This window comes from Lissotriton helveticus, chromosome 8 (genome assembly GCF_964261635.1).
Source record: "Lissotriton helveticus chromosome 8, aLisHel1.1, whole genome shotgun sequence".
Lineage (NCBI taxonomy): Eukaryota > Metazoa > Chordata > Amphibia > Caudata > Salamandridae > Lissotriton > Lissotriton helveticus.
This window is the reverse complement of record NC_136069.1, coordinates 1,262,679,153-1,262,700,052: the sequence shown is the minus strand read 5'-3', so window position 1 is coordinate 1,262,700,052 and position 20,900 is coordinate 1,262,679,153. Positions and strand designations below refer to the sequence as shown.

General features: G+C 41.1%; 1 protein-coding gene across 1 annotated transcript in view; it reads left to right on the top strand.

Annotated features, from left to right (window-relative positions):
• VWA3B (von Willebrand factor A domain containing 3B) overlaps positions 1-20,900 on the top strand; it is a 1,052,517-nt gene that overhangs the window by 390,595 nt on the left and 641,022 nt on the right. The window contains exons 16-17 of the mRNA XM_078658240.1: positions 7,868-7,998; positions 14,644-14,789. Of these exons, the coding sequence (XP_078514366.1) occupies positions 7,868-7,998; positions 14,644-14,789 (277 nt within the window). The remainder of the gene's footprint in view (positions 1-7,867; positions 7,999-14,643; positions 14,790-20,900) is intronic.

The window sequence follows — 20,900 nt, the reverse complement described above, 5'->3', positions numbered from 1 at the left end:
CTTTGTCCCATAGTTAACGGATTTGTGACATTTTCTTTCATGTTCTTTCATGTTCTTTTTGGACATGCGTAATTTGATCAGATCTTTTATCACCGTCTCTGAGAAGATATCAATCGCATCTTGGGCCAATAACTAAATGAATTATGTTGAGAAAAGTTATTTTTCGCCCTATGATCAATGTAACTGTGTTACTTTGCACATTCCAATATGGCGCCCGTAGTTCTGAGCCGGGTAGTCCATTTTCAGTTACCATCAGAAACATCGCGCTGCATATAATGTCTTCCTGTCAGCGTTTTTGTAATCACATTGACAAAGGGCCTTGCCCGAAACGCGTCTGCACAAAGAATAAAGAAACTCTGAAACTCACCCCGCGAGTGCTGCTTTTCTACCTCTCTCTCGGCTGGGAGAGGGGCTGCTGGAGCATTGATATTACACGGCGCGCCGACCGTGCAGCGGCACCCACCGCCTGAGCCCCGTTTTTTGGCGCGATTGGAGCAATCATTTACTTTGACGGAGGCACCGCCCGGGCATAAGGACTACCTTTGAGGTCGTTTTCCGAGGACACAAGGCTGGCATCTGAAGCATCCAAGCAATTGCCGGCGTAATCGGATTTGAACAAGACGAGACCGCGAATACAGCAGTCTGGGGTAAGTCTGCATCCACACCATAGAAAATTTGAACTGGACAGTGTGTTGTGGAACGCCCCGGCGTTGGTGAGGGGTGGAGTTTCAGTGGACTCTCTAGTGAACGCTTGAGACGGAGACCGGGACCGGTTCTCCTCACAATTCAGGAACTGATGTTTAGTAATGCAGCGCGAGAGGAGGCAGCAGCTGGCATGTTCAATAAAAAAACTGGTGGGCAAACACGCACCATGGCAGCTATTGGTGCTAAAAATACAGATCCTTTGGCTCAAAAGTATATAAAGCTCGAGAGACTTTTCGAGAGAGAGACTCGGAAGTGGTGGGAGGCCACCTCGCTTGAGAATTACATCAAGGTGGGGAGGGTCCCACGGGGTCTGCGTGTGTATACTATACCAGCATACGAAAATCCAGACCCCCAACTTTTGGAGGAATGGCACGTACATACCGCGGAATTTTGTAAAGGGAGCTTGACATTACTTGTCAAATTCGCATGGAGTGATAGGGAGAAGGCTATTAATGAGATCAAATCACTCGAGGATGAATTGGAAAAATCACCGGAAAATACAAAACATCAAGAAATGATGGTGGAAATGAAGAAACGGCTGACTAGATATGAAACCAAAATCAGATTGCGAAAGGAAGAAAAATTCGACAGGGATGAACGGGACTATTCAATGGGGAGAGTACTTACTTTCGCCAAGAAATTCGATGGCCCAAGGAAAGATCTATTTAAACAAAAGCAAAACTCTGGACAGCCCCCTGAGAGAATCGAAACCTCAGAATCTGAAGTCACTGGATCTGACGAAGAAGGAGTGGCAGGACCATCCAGGCCAACAAAAACTCCTTTTCACGAGGAATTCGACGTAATCCGTCATGCTTGGCTCAGGGGGGGGATAGTAAAGCCCCCGGAACCAGACGCAGAAAAACAAGGAGGGGCGGCCGGAAGAGGACGCGGAAGAGGCAGAGGCAACAATCTGGCACGCGGGAAAGCAAAGAAGGGGGGAACCCGCTAGACACTTCTGAATCTTTAACTATTGTGAACCTTAGTCCCAAACAACTGACTAAGGATGAAGAAACCGTGCTACAATTGGGCCTCTCGTTCTGCCCTCAAAAAGATCTGGAATTTACTCAAACAAGGATCGATCTCTTTAGATTCACCAGGAAACTAAAGTTGCATAAATATTACAAAACAAAGCCAACAACATATGAAAAACGACAAAATAAAATTTTGGAGACCGACACCATCCAATTGGGTGATTTGGAAACTTTGGAAATCTTGGAAGAGATAAGATCCGAAACAATAGCAAGCAATTCTGATGAAACAAGTCTGACCCAAAGGAGTAGGAAGGTGGGCATAGATCAGGAAGCCCCACAGAGTCCTTTCAAACCCATTTCGCATTTCCTCCCACAAATGGCCCAAGATGCGATTGATATCTTCTCAGAGACGGTGATAAAAGATCTGATCAAATTACGCATGTCCAAAAAGAACATGAAAGAAAATGTCACAAATCCGTTAACTATGGGACAAAGGAAAGCCCTAAAAAGTCTTCAGGATGACACCTCTGTGATCTACAAGCCTTCCGACAAAGGGGGGAATGTAGTAATAATGACTAAGGACATGTATGTGGGGGAAGCGAAACGACAACTTTCGAATCGAGAACATTACGAACCCACCACTATGAGGAAATATCAGGAGAGCATCCAAGAATATGACAAGCTAATACAGAAATGGCACAATAAAGATATGTTAAGCACTGAGGAATATCTCTTTTTACGATCAAACCATCCGGTAATCCCTACTTTTTACCATCTGCCCAAAGTTCATAAGGATCTTAAAGCACCGCCTGGCCGCCCAATAGTTTCATCAATGGGCAGCCTTACAGAGAATCTTTCGGTGTTTATTGACCATTTCTTATTTCAATCAGTGCTTCAATTATCTTCATACATTAGGGATACAAAAGAGTTCATTGTACAACTACAGGACTTAGTGTGGGATCCCTTGTATGTTTTGATTGTGATGGATATCACGAGCTTATATACGTGTATTGAACATGCGCAAGGCTTAAAAGCAGTTGAATATTTCATGAAAAAGAGACCACTGAAGTATGCAGGACATAGTACTATGTTGCTGGAGCTAACAGAATTTTGCCTGTTAAACAATATTTTTCTCTTTCAGGGTGAGCTCTTTAAGCAAATCTCCGGGACCGCCATGGGAACCTGCTTCGCCCCCAGCTATGCGAATTTATTCGTAGGCTGGTGGGAGGAGCAGGTGGCCTGGTCAGAGGGGAATATTACTTGGACCAATAATGTGGTCAAATGGCACAGGTACATCGATGACCTTTTCCTGGTGTGGAGGGGGTCAGAACAAAGTGCCAGAGAGTACATCTCACATTTAAACACCAATAATGCTAATCTGAAATTCACAGGCGAGGTTAGCTCAGTGGCAGTGAGCTACCTCGACCTTCGTGTAACTATCATTGATAACCAAGTAACAACATCCCTATATCGTAAGCCCACTGCTGGCAACAGCGTCTTGCACGCTGAGAGTGCACACCCGACGAACCTGAAACGAAGTATTCCCTACGGGGAGCTCTTGCGTCTTAAACGAAATTGCTCACGTGAGGAAGACTTCCAGGAAGCAGCAAAAGACAGTTTGGCCAGGTTCAAACAAAGAGGTTACAGCCAGGCTCTTTTGACCGAAACCCTCAAAAGAGTGTCCGGGACAGACAGAGCTGAATTGCTGAAAGACAAAATAAACCCTAAAAAAACAGATGAGGGCAAATTCCGTCTAATAACAGCTTACAGCAACAATTCCAACAAACTAAAAGGAATCTTACGCCACAGCTGGCATATCCTAAAGACTGATCCCATAATTGGGGCAGATATCCCCAACAACCCACTTGTAACTTTCAGAAAAACAAAGTCTATTAAAGACTTATTGGTACATAGCCACCTAGAGACTCCCGCTGCTAGGACGAATACTTTGGCTGAAATGAAAGGATTCTATCCTTGTGGCAAATGCAAGGCCTGTGCTTATAGCAAAAGGGTCTTGGGTTATGAAATCCCTGGGGTCACGAGGAAGAAAAACATTGGGTCCTTCATTACATGTCAAACACCCTATGTGGTGTATTGCCTAGTATGCCCTTGCAACCTTAAATATATAGGGAGCACCATAAAAAGCGTGAAGTTAAGAATCCTCGAACATATGAGGGCGATAGCCAATAAGGATTTGACTTCTCCTGTTGCCAAACACTTTGCCATTAAACATCGGAGCAACAGAGATTTGCTACAATACTTCGGGGTGGACCAAGTTTCGGAAAATGAAAGGGGTGGGAACAGACTTTTGAAGCTGAGACGTCTGGAGTCTCGTTATATCATTGATCTACAGACTAAAATTCCAACAGGTCTGAATAGTGGCGAAGAACTAGCCATCCACCTGGGTAAATAAACTGCATCAGTCAACAGCTTGCTGTCTCATTCTAATCTGGTGGAATCTGTCTTGACTTGGGGGGTGCCCCCGGGTAATGATTAGCGGTTTCTAGTAATAGGAGCCGCCCAAGCCGATCCACGGCAAGATAGTAATGGAATGTTTGATCGAGTGGGCATTCACATTCATATTTTTGTGACTAAATGAGTAAGCATGTACACTCAATAAGAGAACAAGGATGGTTGGAATCTTTATGAAATATTCAGTATATCTAAAATGTACTTGTTTTGGCTCAAAGTCTTTGTCACAATATTCATCAACTGAATTTAAAATGTAAGCTGATCCACAGCCCAATAACTAAATGAATTATGTTGAGAAAAGTTATTTTTCGCCCTATGATCAATGTAACTGTGTTACTTTGCACATTCCAATATGGCGCCCGTAGTCCTGAGCCGGGTAGTCCATTTTCAGTTTCCATCAGAAACATCGCGCTGCATATAATGTCTTCCTGTCAGCGTTTTTGTAATCACATTGACAAAGGGCCTTGCCCGAAACGCGTCTGCACAAAGAATAAAGAAACTCTGAAACTCACCCCGCGAGTGCTGCTTTTCTACCTCTCTCTCGGCTGGGAGAGGGGCTGCTGGAGCATTGATATTACACGGCGCGCCGACCGTGCAGCGGCACCCACCGCCTGAGCCCCGTTTTTTGGCGCGATTGGAGCAATCATATATATATGTGTATATATATATATATATATATATATATATATATATATATATACTAGCAGCCCGTCCCGACGTTGTCCGGGAGCAATTAGGCTTCAGGCCCCCCCGCCCGCCCCGACGTTGTCCGTGGGTCCCCCGGAGCCTTTCTCCATATATTGCAGTCTTATACCTCTATGTTTACTTTGTACGCTTTTGTAACATGCACACGTAACTTTTTCCTCCTGTAATGCACTGTTTGGCTCACTTTTGTAATGCTCCGTTTGCTTCCTCTTGCTCACGATGTACGGTTTTGTAACCTGCACACATAACTTTTTCCTCCTGTAATGCAGTTTGGCTCCGCTGCTCCTCACCGCCTGTCTGCCGCTCCTCACCGCCTGTCCGCCGCTCCTCACTGCTCCTCCCCACGCCATGTCCGCTGGTCCCCTCGCGCTCCTGGACGCCGTTCCTCCCCGCGCTCCTCACAGCAGCACGCACGTCATGGCCGGATTCTTCTTCCAAGGGACTACTTTTTTTCCGATAAATATTTTTAAATAACGTATATTTATTACGTTTATATGGCCTATGTCCATCTGCACACCCTGACGATTACAACGATGTATCGGGTGTGTGGATTTGCGCTGCGGTTCCCGAGTTTACCCGCCTCAAAGGTTCAAAGTTCTTCCTTTATAATAGTAGTATAGATATATGTTGCATTTCAAAGGTTGGGCATTACATTACGCTGCTCCACCTGCAACACCACATTTCCACCATTTGTGTTGTAAGGGGAAATCCTGCTTGTGCTACTCCAAGTCTATCTAATTTTCTACTGAAAGTAGTTTGCGGAAAATTAAGAACAATGACGAAAGTAATGCCTGAAAGGGATTGCAAATTCTAGTAGTAGATGACTGTTTAAAGAGTTTGTCACTGGCCCTTAACCTACTTGAAAATGCCAGGCCCTAGTTTGATAGTGGTAACAAAATTCATTGTTTTAAAAAATGTTGACCTTGCTCGTGTTGGAGATGGAGTTTTCCTGTTGGCAGTTGCATAATGTACAACAATGGGGTCCCCTGCAGCATGTGAAGAGAGGCTCCAGAGTCTCTCATACCTCACAAATATTCATTGGCCTTGAACTGATTTGGGGCCTCTCAAAGGATCTGGGCTCTTGAATGATTCAGGACAGCCTTCACCGAAGGGGCAGCAGAGGCTTGTGTTACGCTATATGGCTAAGCAGAGTTTGAAACTCTCTTTCCATTGTCATAGGGCACACAGTTTAGGGTTATATCTGGGATAAAGTAACACCTGCATTATATTATACAAATATTGCAAGTAAGTCACTTGAAACTTCCATGACCATTTAAGGAATGAGGTTGAAAGTTAAGTTCCTCTGTAAGGTCATGGATTTTCAAGGAGACATGCAATATCCTATGAAAGGACCACAGAGGGTATCTTATTTCTAATAATACATGGTCATACAATCACTCTTCTCACAAAAAGCTTAAAATCTTGATGTCTTGTTTCTTCATGTGAAAGAGATAGTAAGGTTGTAGACATAAAGAATAAAAGCAGAATCTGTATCACAAATTAAAACACAGCAGAAAACAGTTAGTAATTTTTTACAAAAACATATTAGGATCTGTTTAATGTAAGTCAGTTAAAAAATGTTTGAGCTCCGAATGAGTAGTTACATTTAGAAAGATTCTTTCCTGTAATTAACTAAATCATGTAAAAACAAAGATATTGCCATAAACATCTCCTAATCACTGTTCATTTTGGAACAAGCATTAGCACTGCAAAGACGTTTGAAATGTAACCAAAAGTACCTTTTCAGTCACAAGAGAAATAACACACTCAGTACTCCATTATACATGCACTCTGTCACACATCCTTATACTTATGCATTAATTTGTCCACCTACTGTCATATTCTTGTATTTACCCACTCACATATCTTCCCATGAAATGAAGGCATATAATATCTAAATATTTTAAAGTATCACCTCTCACATTACATTGCTGCAGGTAATGATATTTGAGGCAATTACTGCAATAGAGGTAGGGATATGAAGATTATTTTGTTATTAGTATATAATCTGTTATGGACCAGTCAAAACCATATTAGTTGTTGTCTTTCTGTTCTGTGGAGATTTTGTTTGTGGAAATATGGCATTTCTACTTGCCAAAATAAATACCATTGATTTTTGAAGGAAGCTAAAATAGTTGAAGCAATCCGTTATCTTTGTTAAATATTTATTTAATGAGCACAAATATTTTTTATTTGAAATTAATGAATATATTTTGCATACAGATTTTACAGTATGTAAGAATTTATAGGTGCTATTACTGTAAACTCAGCATGTCACTTTTAGCGCTCATGCCAACTGTGATCTTCGGTTGGTTCTTCAGAATCGTGGACACTGGGGCTCCAAGGATAGGAGTCCAGTAGATGGAAAATGCATTGGAATCGTATACCCCAGAAATAAAATATCAGTCTTGGCTTGTTTCAAGCATTCAAAACTTTCTTTCAACTGGCATAACATGTGTTCTGTAAAAAGATCACTTCTATGTAAGGGCAAAATGGTATCAGAATAAGTAGCCAGCTATGGTAGTCATGAAGATAAAACTCAGAGATACCAACTGAAACCCTGTTCCTACCTGGATCAACCACTAAGCTGGCATATATAGAAAGCCGGCATATTACAACAGTTCAGCCCCAATGAAATTCTAATCCCCATTCAGTGGTGATTGGGGAGCCTATGAGCAGATTCATAGTTATGAGACTCCCCGAATCTGTATTCTCAATAGAGCCTTAGCACTTTATTTTTGAAATAATAGCTATGTCTTGATGACCTCAATTGTTGAATCCAAAGTAATGATTGGGTGCATTTATTTAAGAGAAATGTGAATGACTTTAAACTTCTTCGAGGTTTCTTACAGCCTACTTTCTTTATTAGTCTTTGTTTGAGGTAAGCCATTGACACTTTTTGAAATGTATTGAATAAAATAAAAATTTCGAGAAGGGTTAAGACCATTCACCGTTCTTCTCCCTTTCTTTTTGGGCAATATCTGTAATAACATATTCTTATTTTCTTTTGGCAGAGTGAAGACATTCACCTCTTAACTAAAGAGATTGAGACGGGAAAGAATGATTTGGAGAAAGTGCAAAAACTTTATGCTGAGTGCCTCATGTTGGACTGGTATCACAATGGAGAAAATGGCCTAAATCATAAGTGAGTAATTCCTTCTTAATGCCATTGCTTTTTCTACACTAGGACTATGTTATATGATTTGTCGGTACATTTAAACCTCTTTCTATGTTGACATCAGTGGTTTCAGACCAGAACGTTTCAAATAGCGTGGGAAAATATAAGAAGTAGGGAAGTGTCTTTGGCCTCCTCGATGTCCCAGAAAATTATCAAATAGCAAATGTTGTTAAGCGTACTGTGCCTCTAAGCAGCCTTCATGTATTGGCATCAAAATGGAAGAAGGAGTCCATAAAATGGAATGTTGTCAGTCGCAAGTCTATTGGAACAGGCACCCACGTCTTTCCTCGAAGACAAGAGCTGACATTTCCCTCTGTCACCCCGAAGTCATCAAATTAGCACAAATAGATTGTGGCTTGACAGAGAGAAAAGAAACTGAATAGCAAACCAGTTTCTTCAGAACAAATATCAGGTAATCAGGCGAAACCTCTAGGACAGATGAAAAAGGATTCACGCAAGGTGTGATAAAGTTGAAATACTGGTGGTAGAAACTGGCCTGGAAGAAAAAAGGATCAGACCATGAGGTATTACCCTGCCATCTTGCAAAAGAGTATCTAAATGAAAAAACAGTGAACTTGAAATGGAATGTTATTCTAAATCATGCACTGTAGTTCCCCTGAGAATAAGGTGTCCCAAAAAGACTTTCTCTGAAGAATGGCCACCTCCAGATGAGTATTGCTGAATGAAAGTTTGGTGAAAAGTTCATCATTAATTGTACCGCATGTAAATAGATGACAGGCAATGGTAGCCCCACCAGTGAGACATAGACGCCGGCTCCAAAGACCAGCTGAGTGGCATGGCTCTAGTACAGATAACCTGTGGGAAAGCACAAATGAGCCATAAGAGCCCCACAAATATACTGGCTGCTTGAGATTGCAGTGCCCTCCCTTAAACTGGTGTCAACCTTCTCTTTGGCTAAGGTGACCTTATAGTCCTTGCTCAAACCCATGTGAGAATACTATGCTGAGAACCTACCCCAGCCATCCTTGATGTCTTGAGACCCCAAGCTCTTTCTCAAACCCATTTGAGAATGCTGTTCCCCAGACAAAACACAAACATGGCAATGCCTGCAAAGGTTGGGCATGTTATACTGCCATCACTTCAGGTGCCCTATGACTCTCAATACAAGGTCACTGAATGCCAATCTATGAGAAGCTTTACCTCTGAAGAAGTACACAAAGGCACTCTTGCACCAGATCACTAAATAGAGAGCTCATGGAATTGAGAGAGAGAGCGCGAAAAAGAGAGCAAGAGATACAGAGAGTGTGTGGGTTTCTTTTGGTTGCATGAGAATGGAAAACTCCAAGATTACATCTCTGAGGTAAACTCCAATGAAGAGCACTTTAGGATCAAGATATAAATGAGGTTACTTTTAAATCATTTTTGGACCCAGCACCTTCTCAAGACCTATGTGATAGCTTAATGTTGTTCTTAAGATGTATATTTAACAACTACATAACAGTCTTTATCAACACATTGTAATTAACAGCTGGTTTAGCTGAAGCATGCAATCCTCATTCTACGCAAGGATCCAGAATTCTGGATCCAGAATTCTGGGCAAACTACTATCCCATCTCACTTGCCCTTTATCACTAAAGTATGAGATACAGTGGACACAACACCCCTCCCGAACCCCTGAGATGCTATCAGTGAAGGCTTCTGACTGTGGCATGTGACTGAAACCACTGTGCTAAATGTCAGCGAAGAGCTACTTGTCTTCCTGAACTGAACACACACATATGCTTATTTGACTTGATATTCGTAACCTTTGCTAACACTGACATATGTGCTACTCATATATGTGGCTAAGGCTGCAGGAATAGGAGGAACATTACCAAACTGCACACATTCTGACTTCTAAAAAGTTTGGAAGGGAATATTAATCATGCTGGGGTAACTTGGTGCAGCAGCTACATTCTCACCTAGCACGGTAGGATACTTGCTTTAGTGCAGAGCTCTCCAACATTCTCTCTAGTGCGAGCTACTTATGATCAGTGAAAATCATTGTCAGCTTTTGAAGGCCAAGCAATTTGTGCATTGTTACTAGACAACTCCATACCCAGCTTCACTGACTTTAAGCCTTATGTCCATAAAGCCAGATACTATGGTCTGAACAAAATACTTTGAAGAGGGGGCGGCACTATGACAAGGCTGCTATGTGTGTCAGTGAGACTGTGGTCTTTGGGGAGGTATGAACATGTGTGTGTATGAATGGGATAGATGTGTAAAGGTGACTGAGAGCCTGTGTCATATGTACTTGCGGCACAGCACATACCTTTTGCCATAAGTGGCATTGTTACATGTATTACACAAACCTACAACCATTTTTTAAATGGGAGAACTTTAAAGTGCAGGAAAAGTGCTCTGCAAAAATGTTCATAACATGTAAAATTTTCTGCACTTTAAATTTCTCCTACGTAAAATAATGGGTGTATTTTTCAGTTATAAATATGGCACTGTGTCTGCCAGACACTGGGAGGAAGATGCCAGCTGTGTGTTAAGGCGACACTTTGAAATGGGAGAAAATTAAACTGAAGAGATAACTTTGTTTTTATGGAGTCCATAAAACAAATAATTTAAATGTTCTCCCATTTACAAGAGTCCCATTTACAAACACCATGCATCTTGCTCCCAGTGACCTTTAGACATGGTGCCATATTTATAACAGCTATTTGCTTAAATGGGAGAAATTTTAAGTGAAGAAACATGCTTCATAAACCAATTAAGATGTTATTGGTTAAATGGAAAGTGGAGAAAGACATTAAGACTTAGGGCTTAATTATGAGTTTGGCGATGTGGGAGCAGGCCGCCATGCCACTGTCCCGCTCCCACACTGCAATACCTCACTGCCGCCCGCCAGTTTGAGTCATTTAGTGGTCAGGCGGGCAGCATGGCAGTCCTACGGTGGTGCAGTGCAAAGGCTCATCTGTGAGCTTTAGAACTGCACCACCGTGGGACTGCCAAAGCACATTCATGCAGGGCATGTGCCCCCTGCATGCACCCCTGTGCAGAAGGGCATGTTTCCTTGTGGTCAGCAGTTTCATGGTGGGAGAACCGCCATGAAACCACTGGCAGTGAGGAAACTCGTAATAAGCTTGGTGGTGCTGCAGCGGCCTCAAGATCGCAGATCCCTGGTGGTTGCGGTGGTCCAATGGTGGTCTGATCGCGGAACTCATAATAGGGTGGTCGGACCGCTAGTGCAGCAGTCCCCGACTGCCACCACACCTCCACCATGAGTTTGGCGGTCCTTTGGACCGCCAAACTCTTATTTAGGCCCTTAATAATTTATAGAAATATTTTTCTTCACTTTAAATTTCTGCCATTTAAAACAAATTACCGTATTTATTTGTAATATATATATATATATATATATATAGCACAGTGTCTACCAGTCACTGGGAGCAAAAGGCCTTCTGCTTGTAGGACAACAGTAGGAAATGGGAGAACATTGTAGGACAACAGTAGGAAATGAGAGAACATTTTCATTTGAATTTTACCTCCTTTAAAAGCATTCAAAAACATTATAATGTTCTCACACTCCAATACTGAGTTGACAAGGTCTTTTATTTAAGAGTTAAATACCTCAGTTCTTCACCTCTGTGCCCTGGGTAATAAATCTGACTGAGCACTGCTCATTATCAGGGCTTGCTATCTGCAGCTGATGATAATAATGTAAAGTAAACACACCCTTCCCTTAACTTTAAAAGAAAAATGTGACCCTCTGCCTATTTAAAAATATACTCAAGGCTGCAAGCTACTCTGAAGGTGTCTGGGAGCTACTAGTTGAAGACACCTGCTCTAGTGCAATGACTTTTAAATGTTCTTTAATGAATACACAATGATAGAGATAATGACCATGCCCGTAGACAAACTTTATTTGCTTCTGTGAATGTGTTTATCTGTTAATACTTTATTGGCACTTCCCACTCTAACAGAGAAGGTAGTTCTAATTTTCACATTTACAGAGCTAAACTAAACATGCTCGTCACAAATATTTAGACCAGTGATACTCAAAGTACAGCCCAGGGGCAGCATGTGTCCCTCTTGATGTGCGCTATATAAGCTCAACTACATTTACATTTACATTTACATTGATCTTTACATGTGGCCCCCTGATCACCAGCAACACTGGGCCGCTGTTTACTCGGCTCAGCACTACCATTAAAAAGATGTTAAACAAACCTGCAAGTATTTTTTCGAAGGTTAAATAAAGTTAAAGAAAGGAAGTAACTAGGATGTCCTGCATCACTTAACTTTATAAACACCTTCATTTTTAAAAACATCCTGTAGCAGAAGTCTAAAAGTATGATAACAATTCCCCAGTATTCAAAAAGTGTATTTCATTAACATGCGGAACCTTTTCAACTTAATAATCAGATGATTGTGCATTGAGAAGTATTTTATTGAAAGTGATAGTCTTCCAATATGAATTTAGAAACATTCATTATCAACCCCACCCTGACGACAATGTCAATAGTAAACTAAGAGGTAAGTCATTTATTATGCACACCCTTTGGGTGGGCTGGGTTCATATTATACATGAAAAGCATTATAGCTTATTAAATCAAACGCAGGAAAATGTTTTGTGCAGCGCATATCCTGAATTCTTGTACTACAATGTCTTCTCGTATGTGATAATGAAGAACACTTAGGGAAAGTGAAATAAATCAATTGTCTAGGATCACACAATTCGATTAAGTGGGAAAGCTGGGATTAATCCCAGGGTTTCTGGTTTCACATTGTGCAAGTCAGCCTTTAGATGTATATGCTTTGCTACAGCCGATTTACCGCCAACCTCCCACCCCCAACCATTGACTGATAACCTGCTGGCATCAAAATGGCCCTCAATCACATCAAAGACCAAACATTTTGTCCCCTTGGAAAATATGCGAGTACCCATGACCTAGAACAAGACATGGTGAATATAATTCACAGATGCTTCCACAGGGGTCCTGTCCATGTAGAACTAAAATGATGTTTGGTAACATATCTACTAAAAATTCTAATGCTCACCATGACAAGCTAAGCAACTATAAATCAATTTCTCAATTACCAATCCTGGCTAAAAGATTAGGAAAATGCTTAATAAGCCTTTGTGTTTATTCTTCAGATAACCAATTTTGCTAAAACCTCCAAATATAAAACAAAAACTATTTCCAGGACTAGGTCTGCTACACAATAACAGTAGGCTTGGTGGTGTAGGAATTGAGAGCAAACAATGTTGAATTCTTGTATCTGTGGCTCCTAAATACATTTTAAAATTACTACATATGGTACTAATCTAGCAGCAGATTTTCTCACTAATGCATGAATCAAAGTACTTGGGGCATTCCATTGGCTTCTTGAGGTACAAAGAACACATTTTGGGAGACATTGTGTGGTGCAACACGGCTGTTGGGTCTATATAGGAGTCCAAAAAATGTATATTGGAAACTGAGACTAATGTCATATGCATTTGGGTCTTGGCTTTAGTACAATAGCTGTTAATATTTATCCAAGCTTTGAACCAATCATGAATGATCAAATATAGAATTCTGTATCATAGTTTTCTGCAGCACTATACTATATTTACCATTGTTTCTGACCAGATATATTTGAATGTTGCTCTGTATAAGGAAGAGGTGTAAAAAAAAAACAAATTCAAAATGATTTGCTTGGATTGAAGCCAAAAATGGTTTAGGATGTTTTTTTCCTGAAATCTGGTGTAAAGGTGTGCGCCTCACGAGATGAACAGAGGTACAAACTCCTTATCAGGTAGTGTAATCTTCACAATATACATCAGTGGTTGAGCTTCTGGGAGCAACAGTACTTTTTTGAATTTGCTATGCAAGGGATGACCACGGGAAAACTGGAAATGTTGGCTATGTTAGTTGCACTAGGAACTGCCATTATCGCACAGTATTTATGTATATATAAAGCATTTCAAACAAAAAAGAATCTCAATCAAAAGATATCATTGGCTGAAAAAGAAGAATCTTCAGCAGGTTCCAGAATCTCTATGTAGAGACTTTTTTTTAAAGGGATCTTTCCTGAAGTGTGCCATTGAAACAGCTAAATAAAGATTTAATAATATGGACTGTTACCTGAAGCCGAAAGGAAAGATCTCACTACTAAAGATCTTATAGCTAGTTAGACAGTTGTTCCCACAATGCTTTGAAAAATGTGTTATTATTTTAAATGTAGCTGTCTTGTGCTCTTGTTCTTTGGTCAGGCAATTGTGGAAGGAAATCGGTGCTAGAATCAACCTTGAGTGTTTCCATACACCCTGCAGAATCTGTCATTTACAACAAAATACTGTGTTGATAAATATAAGTTATCTTGGTGATATTCCTAGACCTATATTCTGCTAATTGATGAGTTGAAATGGTTGTAATGTTTTAGTGCATATTGGCATTTTTTCTTTGCTTTCCCCTTCCTACCGTCTTTCCTTTTCCCTTTATTGTACCGTGAATTGGGGATTACATTTAAGAAGATTTAAGGTTTGTATTTCATTTGCTGACTTAACACCCCTAAAAAAGCAGGTGGATCATCGTTATGGAAACTAGTATGTACCAACATTGTCAGGCTTGATATTGATGGCTGCTAACTTGCATGTGTTATTTCGAATTTCAGGCAAACGTCACTTATTCAACATAGGCAGACGCAAAGGCCCCACTCATCAGTGGAATACCCATCAACATCACCATGTGTTCATCGTCGTAAATTACACATTCTCGCCTCAAGCATGTCATTGCAAAAGAAGAAAGTCCTGCATGCAGGTAAGTCTCTAATATTCGGCTTATTAAATATTATATTTACCAAAATCACAGTTTATGTTTGTAAACTGTAACTCTATCTTGAAGAAAATGTCAATGTATTGAAAACAAGATGATCTGAGGATAATGAACTTTTATATGTGCCTTGTGACTTTACGCAATATTATAATGCTACAGGAGTGTTTGTAGTACATTTTTGGAAAAAAGAATTCCCTGCAGACATCATATAAAAATCTTCTTTTTACATGTGAATTTGTTTTTCTGTAGTGCTGATAGTGTTAGTAGGGATTTGGAGGTGAGAATGGCAGACAGCACAGTGAATACCTAAACCAGCAACCAGTCACTTGTACCAGATTGGTCAGCGGTAATACAGAACAAAAACCTGTAGTGACAGTTTTTCTTTTTTTGAGGATTGTCTAATCTCTGAGCATTTCGTTCAATTCGGTTGTGTAAATCAAGCAAGTTCCAGAAGTAGTAGCTTTGCACATGCAGTGAGCGCATGACAAGTACATAAACCTTGCTGGGTGTATGTAAGAATGTTTTGATTGGCCAGCTTTCAGCACCAGGTAGTCATGGCACCATTAGATTAGAGAGTTTAGGGGCTGCTTGCCCATGAAGGTCCATGTGCACAAGGCACACGGAGGTGAAATTGGCCTTTCATTTAATTTGGAGCCAGTAGAGAGACATCAGTATGGTATCCATAATGTAGATCATTAGTTTGAGGCCCAAGAGGAGGCAGGCTACATTATGTCTTTGGATGTTGTTCACCATCTTTGCAGGTGCACTATCACAGATACCATTATAGTAGTTGATACTGGTGATTGCTTGGTAGTTGATCCTGGTGGTTACTCAAACTACCTCAAGTTTAATCTTTGCAGGCAGGCTAAGCAGAGGCAAGATTCCATATTGGGTACATTGATGGTAATACACATTGTTAGGGATATTGTTCATCTGGTGTTATAATATTTTTGCATTTAAAGTGGTTCCCAAGTGCCAGATCTTTTGAGTAGGAGATGGTGGAGGAACAGGTTGAGAGGTCTGTTAGAAGAATGACATGGTCTACATAGTAAACCTCATTCTTTGAGGCTTTAAGGCATAACCATTTGTGGTTTGACCAATTCTTCTTACGTGCTAGTCATGGTGTTAATGTGTTTTTCCGATTCCAAAGCTTTATTCGAGCAAAATACTCATAAAAGCACAACATACATTTAAAAAAAAAAAAAAATTAAATTGATCCTTTTGTACAATCAATAATAAAAAACCGTTGTGACAGCTTTGACAATAGAGAATAAAAACAGTTACAATTAAATACACATTTATACAAAAAAGAAATCAAGTTACATTAGTGGAAGTAGCCCTCCGTCTAATTGACCATGCCCACCCCAAGTATTTTGCTGTTCCCAGAGCAACTGGCAAGTCAGTGCAAGTACAGATAATTCTTAGCGCCTCAACTCCGCTAGATGTCCCTAGATTCCTAAAGATAGGTACCAGCCATACTCTTCGTGGGATTACATATGCCTTGCAGAGGAATAGGAAGTGGCCTATGGTTTCCTTGGCTACACCACACACCGGGCAGCTCGAGGTGGTCGCACTCCTCCACCTGCCCATCAGAGACCTCAGAGGGAGGGAACCAGATCTCAACTGAAACATTAGTTTCCTATCTCCTGGGACAGTGATTGTGTCCCAGTAAAGTTCTAACAATGGACTCTGTTTAAATTCCAGGAAACGCCCCCCCATCGTGTCAGATCTCCAGAGTCTGTCATCAATCCTGCCCCAATATAAGCTTTTGATGGTATTTTTGCTGGGAAAAACTTCCCCCAAAGGGTTATTCCAGAGATTGGAAAGGCCGAGGTCACCTAAAGCAGCCTCGAGGTGTTTGAGCCAAGCTATTTTATGGAAAACATCCGCTCTTATTACTGCTAGGAACCCCTCGGCATAGTGCCGTATCTCTGGAGTCGTCCAGAGGCGACGCCAATAAAGGATAGGGCGTAATCTTACTCGGTCACTGACCGATCTTCCCCTAGGTCAAGACCAAGCGGGATTAGTGGGGTGCTCTTGGGGAGTCCCGTTATACCCCGAATAAACCTATTCTCTGAGAGCTGTAAAGAGGAGACCTTGTCGAAGCCCCATAGTTCCGCCCCATATAGGGCAGACCCTATGGCTTTAGCGTCATAAACAGCCAAGACTGGTTTAATAGGTTTTGATTTTGATTTTTTGTGTTCCACCCTTAATGCTCCCGCGATCTGTTGGTGTTTCAGAGCCGCCTTTTCTATATGTTGAGACCACTTTAAGTCTTTAGAGATCTGAACCCCAAGGTAGGTGAATACACTAACTACCTCTAACTCACTATTGTTCAGCAATATTTTTGGGCTGGCTCTGCGCTTGGGCGAAAAAACCATCAGCTTGGTCTTGCCCACATTCACTTCCAAGCCATGTTCTCCGCAAAGCAATACAACACAAATAATGCCTGCACCCTTATTATTTAGTGACACATGATTATTTAAATGTGGACCACACCGTTAATGAATGTAGGTAGATCCGGTACCTCGATTTGTACCAATTACTTTTTTTATTTTAAAGATGATTTCATACGTGTGTTTATGCACAAATAAACAGATACACTGACATTTATACCTTACTATCTACATATATACACAGTTTATACAAAACTAAAATTATTAATAAAGTGAACACAAACCTAACAACATCATTACACCATTTATACAAAAACTATTAATTCTCTACTTCGTGATTTATCAAGAGACACTGTCAAATGCCTGGGAACATTCAAGGATTATTCGCGAAATCCTAATGTATAATTAATATACAAGTGTGTTCCCATTGGTAAGCCGACGCGTTTCGAGTTGGGGCCACCAGGGTTCCCAAACTCTCATCAGGGCCTTTTGATCAATCTGTGTAGGAAGTGAGAAGAAAATAAAAAAATCACTATTCGATCATATCATGTATCTCGTGTTGCTCTTATGCCATACCATGATAATTGCCAATCATGTACCTGTAGTTTGATTCACTGTGGGAGCAGTCTATTTAGGGGGCTTTTCGTTGAGAAGGGCTGTATCTCTTGCTTCTGCCCGTATTGCCGTGCCGGTGTGCTAATTTCTCTAAAACAGGGGGGGGGGGGAAGACTATGTGAGCCCCTCGGTATCAAGCTGATAGTTTCAAAAAAATTATCATAATTACAGATGGAAACCTGAAGCAAGTCCTACCTCGTCTTGAGGGTTATCTACTGCTAGTGGACAATTGTTTGGGCTGATGGCGTCTTGCATGTAGTCATTACCTATTAAATGAGAATGCGTGTTAATTTAGAGCTTAATCGCCCCTCACCAGTATTTTCAGAAAAATATACTGAAAGGAGCAACTGGAAATCGTACCTGCACAAACATGTGCTTGTTCTGCCACTTGGCTTCCTCTGGCGTTCGTCGCTCAGGGACAAAATTTCAAAGCTCGGCTTGTGAGCGTGTTCAAATTCAAATGTTTCTGTAAAATAAGTGAATGGGACCGATAAATAACTCGCATGTTTAGCCTGATTATGACCTTGGTTCAACAGGACAGACAAGAACGGCATGGAGCTTACTTGTTTGTTTTACTCCTTGCCAGCACACCAGCCTCCGCTCTCGCATGTAGTCAGGAATCATCCGACTCGTGTTTGATGCGGAAGACGTCACTTTTGTTAACGATGTGGGTTGGCTCTCAATGTTCAAGAATTATGGGAGATGTAGTTTTTCTTAAACTATGTCACAAACAATTGCGTAATCCATTCAGTTGCTCGTTTTCATTGAACAGATTGTGAATGTGATTATGTACAGTGAAGCTGAGACCCATACTTTTGCAGACACGGTCACACCCTGGATAATTCGGACATACTGTTTAGTCCGGTTAGGGTAGTGTTAAATTTCAAAATTAAATATGCTTCTTTTTGAAGCAGCATACTGTCGACATCACCAGGGCACTGTTGGCTATTTATTGTGAATAGTACAGACCATTCAAAGTCATTTTCATTGTGTGATTTTTCAATGAAGTGCTCGACCATGGGGGCCGTGAGCACCTTTCTTTTCAAACGCGATTTATGTTGGCCAATGCGTGCATTGACCTGTTGGTTGGTTTTCCCAATATAAATCTTACTGCACGGACATCTTACCACATAGATTACATTTTTTGTTTTGCAGTTGGAAAAGGTAGAATGCTTCCATTTAACATTCATGTGTTGGAATTCGTTGCCCTCAATAGTGTTGGCACATGCCACACAGTTACCACATTTATGGTGGCCCTCCAATGGTTTCATATTCCAGATGGACAATAAGTCGTGTTTATACTTAGGCCTAGAAATGTCCGCCCGGACAATTTGTTGCCCAACACTTTTGTTTTTTTTTATAGGCGAATATTGGCCTTGGGAAAGGGCATTCTAATCCCTCAAGCAGATGCCAGTTTTTCAAAACTGTCTGACGCATTCTATGCGTATCTGGGCCAAAAGTGGTCACACAGACAGGTCGATCTAGTTCTCCCTTCGGTCTGGACTGTAAGAGGCATTCACGTGGTGTGAACCGTGCCCTTTTGTAGGAATGTTTTAGGAGCTTTTTGGGATAGCCTCGATGTTTCATTTCGTCACAGAACTTCTGTGCGTGGTTGTCATAATCTCCTATTTCACTGCAGTTCCTACGTATCCGTAGCAGTTGTCCATAAGGGAGATTTGCTTTGAGGTTTCTTGGGTGGTAGCTTCTATGGTGCAAAATGGTATTTTTGTCCGTAGCTTTTTTATACAGGGATGTTTTTAAACACCCTTCAACAGAAGTCACTTCGACATCCAAAAATGTCATTCGGGTCGTGCTTGCCTCCATTGAAAATGTAATGTCTGGATGTCTCTCATTCATCCAACCATGAAACGCCAATAGATCGGTCTGGCTCCCCTGCCACAGGAGCCAGACGTCATCTATATAGCGCAACCATTGGACAATGTGATCAGAAAAGGGGTTACTCGTATCGACAAATCTTTTTTCGTATTGTGCCATATATAGCACTGCCATCTCCGGTGCATAAGGACATCCCATCGCGGTTCCTTTTATCTGCATGTAGAACTGGTCATTAAAGACAAAATAGTTCTTTTTAAGCGCTATTTCGGCTAATCTCAGAATGAACGATGTAGGCACTCTATGTGGCCGTGGTCTACTTTCTAGATAGTACTCCATTACTTCTAGGGCCTCGTCCTGTGGGATCTGGGTGTACAGGGACGTTACGTCCATTGTGACCATTATTTGAATTGATGGATCTTTACAGATGACGTAGAGTATAAGAAGGGGTTCAGTTTTATAAACACCAAATGTAGTCGGGATCTGATGGTCCATACCATAGAAACTGCCCAGAGATTGTGCCGCCAAGAGGAGGAAGAAATAGAGACATTAACTAAAGCCATTCAAAACGACCCCACAATTGCAGACGCTAAAGCACTTCTGGAAAAGTTTGACAAAGAGATACAGGTATTTAAAGATAACTCTATAAACGACAAAACTATTAAATACGAAAGAGACACCAAGTCTTTCAAGATTGAACAAGTGTATCCTTTCTTGAAAGAGGACTATTACACCTCGTCTGACTCACGCAGGGCACTGTCTAACTACCAAGGAAGATCAAGAAATCGTTTCACCACTTTTTCAGAGACTTCCTCGTCTGAGTCTTCGGACTCTGACTCGAGAGGCAACCCCAGGAAACAGGTTGCTTTTTTAGAAAGGGGCCCACAAACAAAAACACGATTCAAAGCGCCATGGGAAATGAGGACACGCAACCGGTTCTACAAATCATAAAACCCAACACAGTGGTCAATTTATCTCAGAAAAATCTAACAAAAGACGAGGAGTCTTTATTGAATCTAGGCCTGAAGTTTGTCCCATGTAGGAAAACAGATTTTACCAAATTGAAGGTCGAGACTTTGGAATTCTGTAGAAAACTAAGGCTCAAGGCATTTTTCTTCAACCAACCAACAACTCCTAACAATGAAACCACTGGGCTAAGAAATAAGTCAAAATTTGTACCCCACGAAAATATCCCACAACAAATTAAAGCATTCGAACAAATCCTGCTGTCATCCATTAATAAAATGGAGAA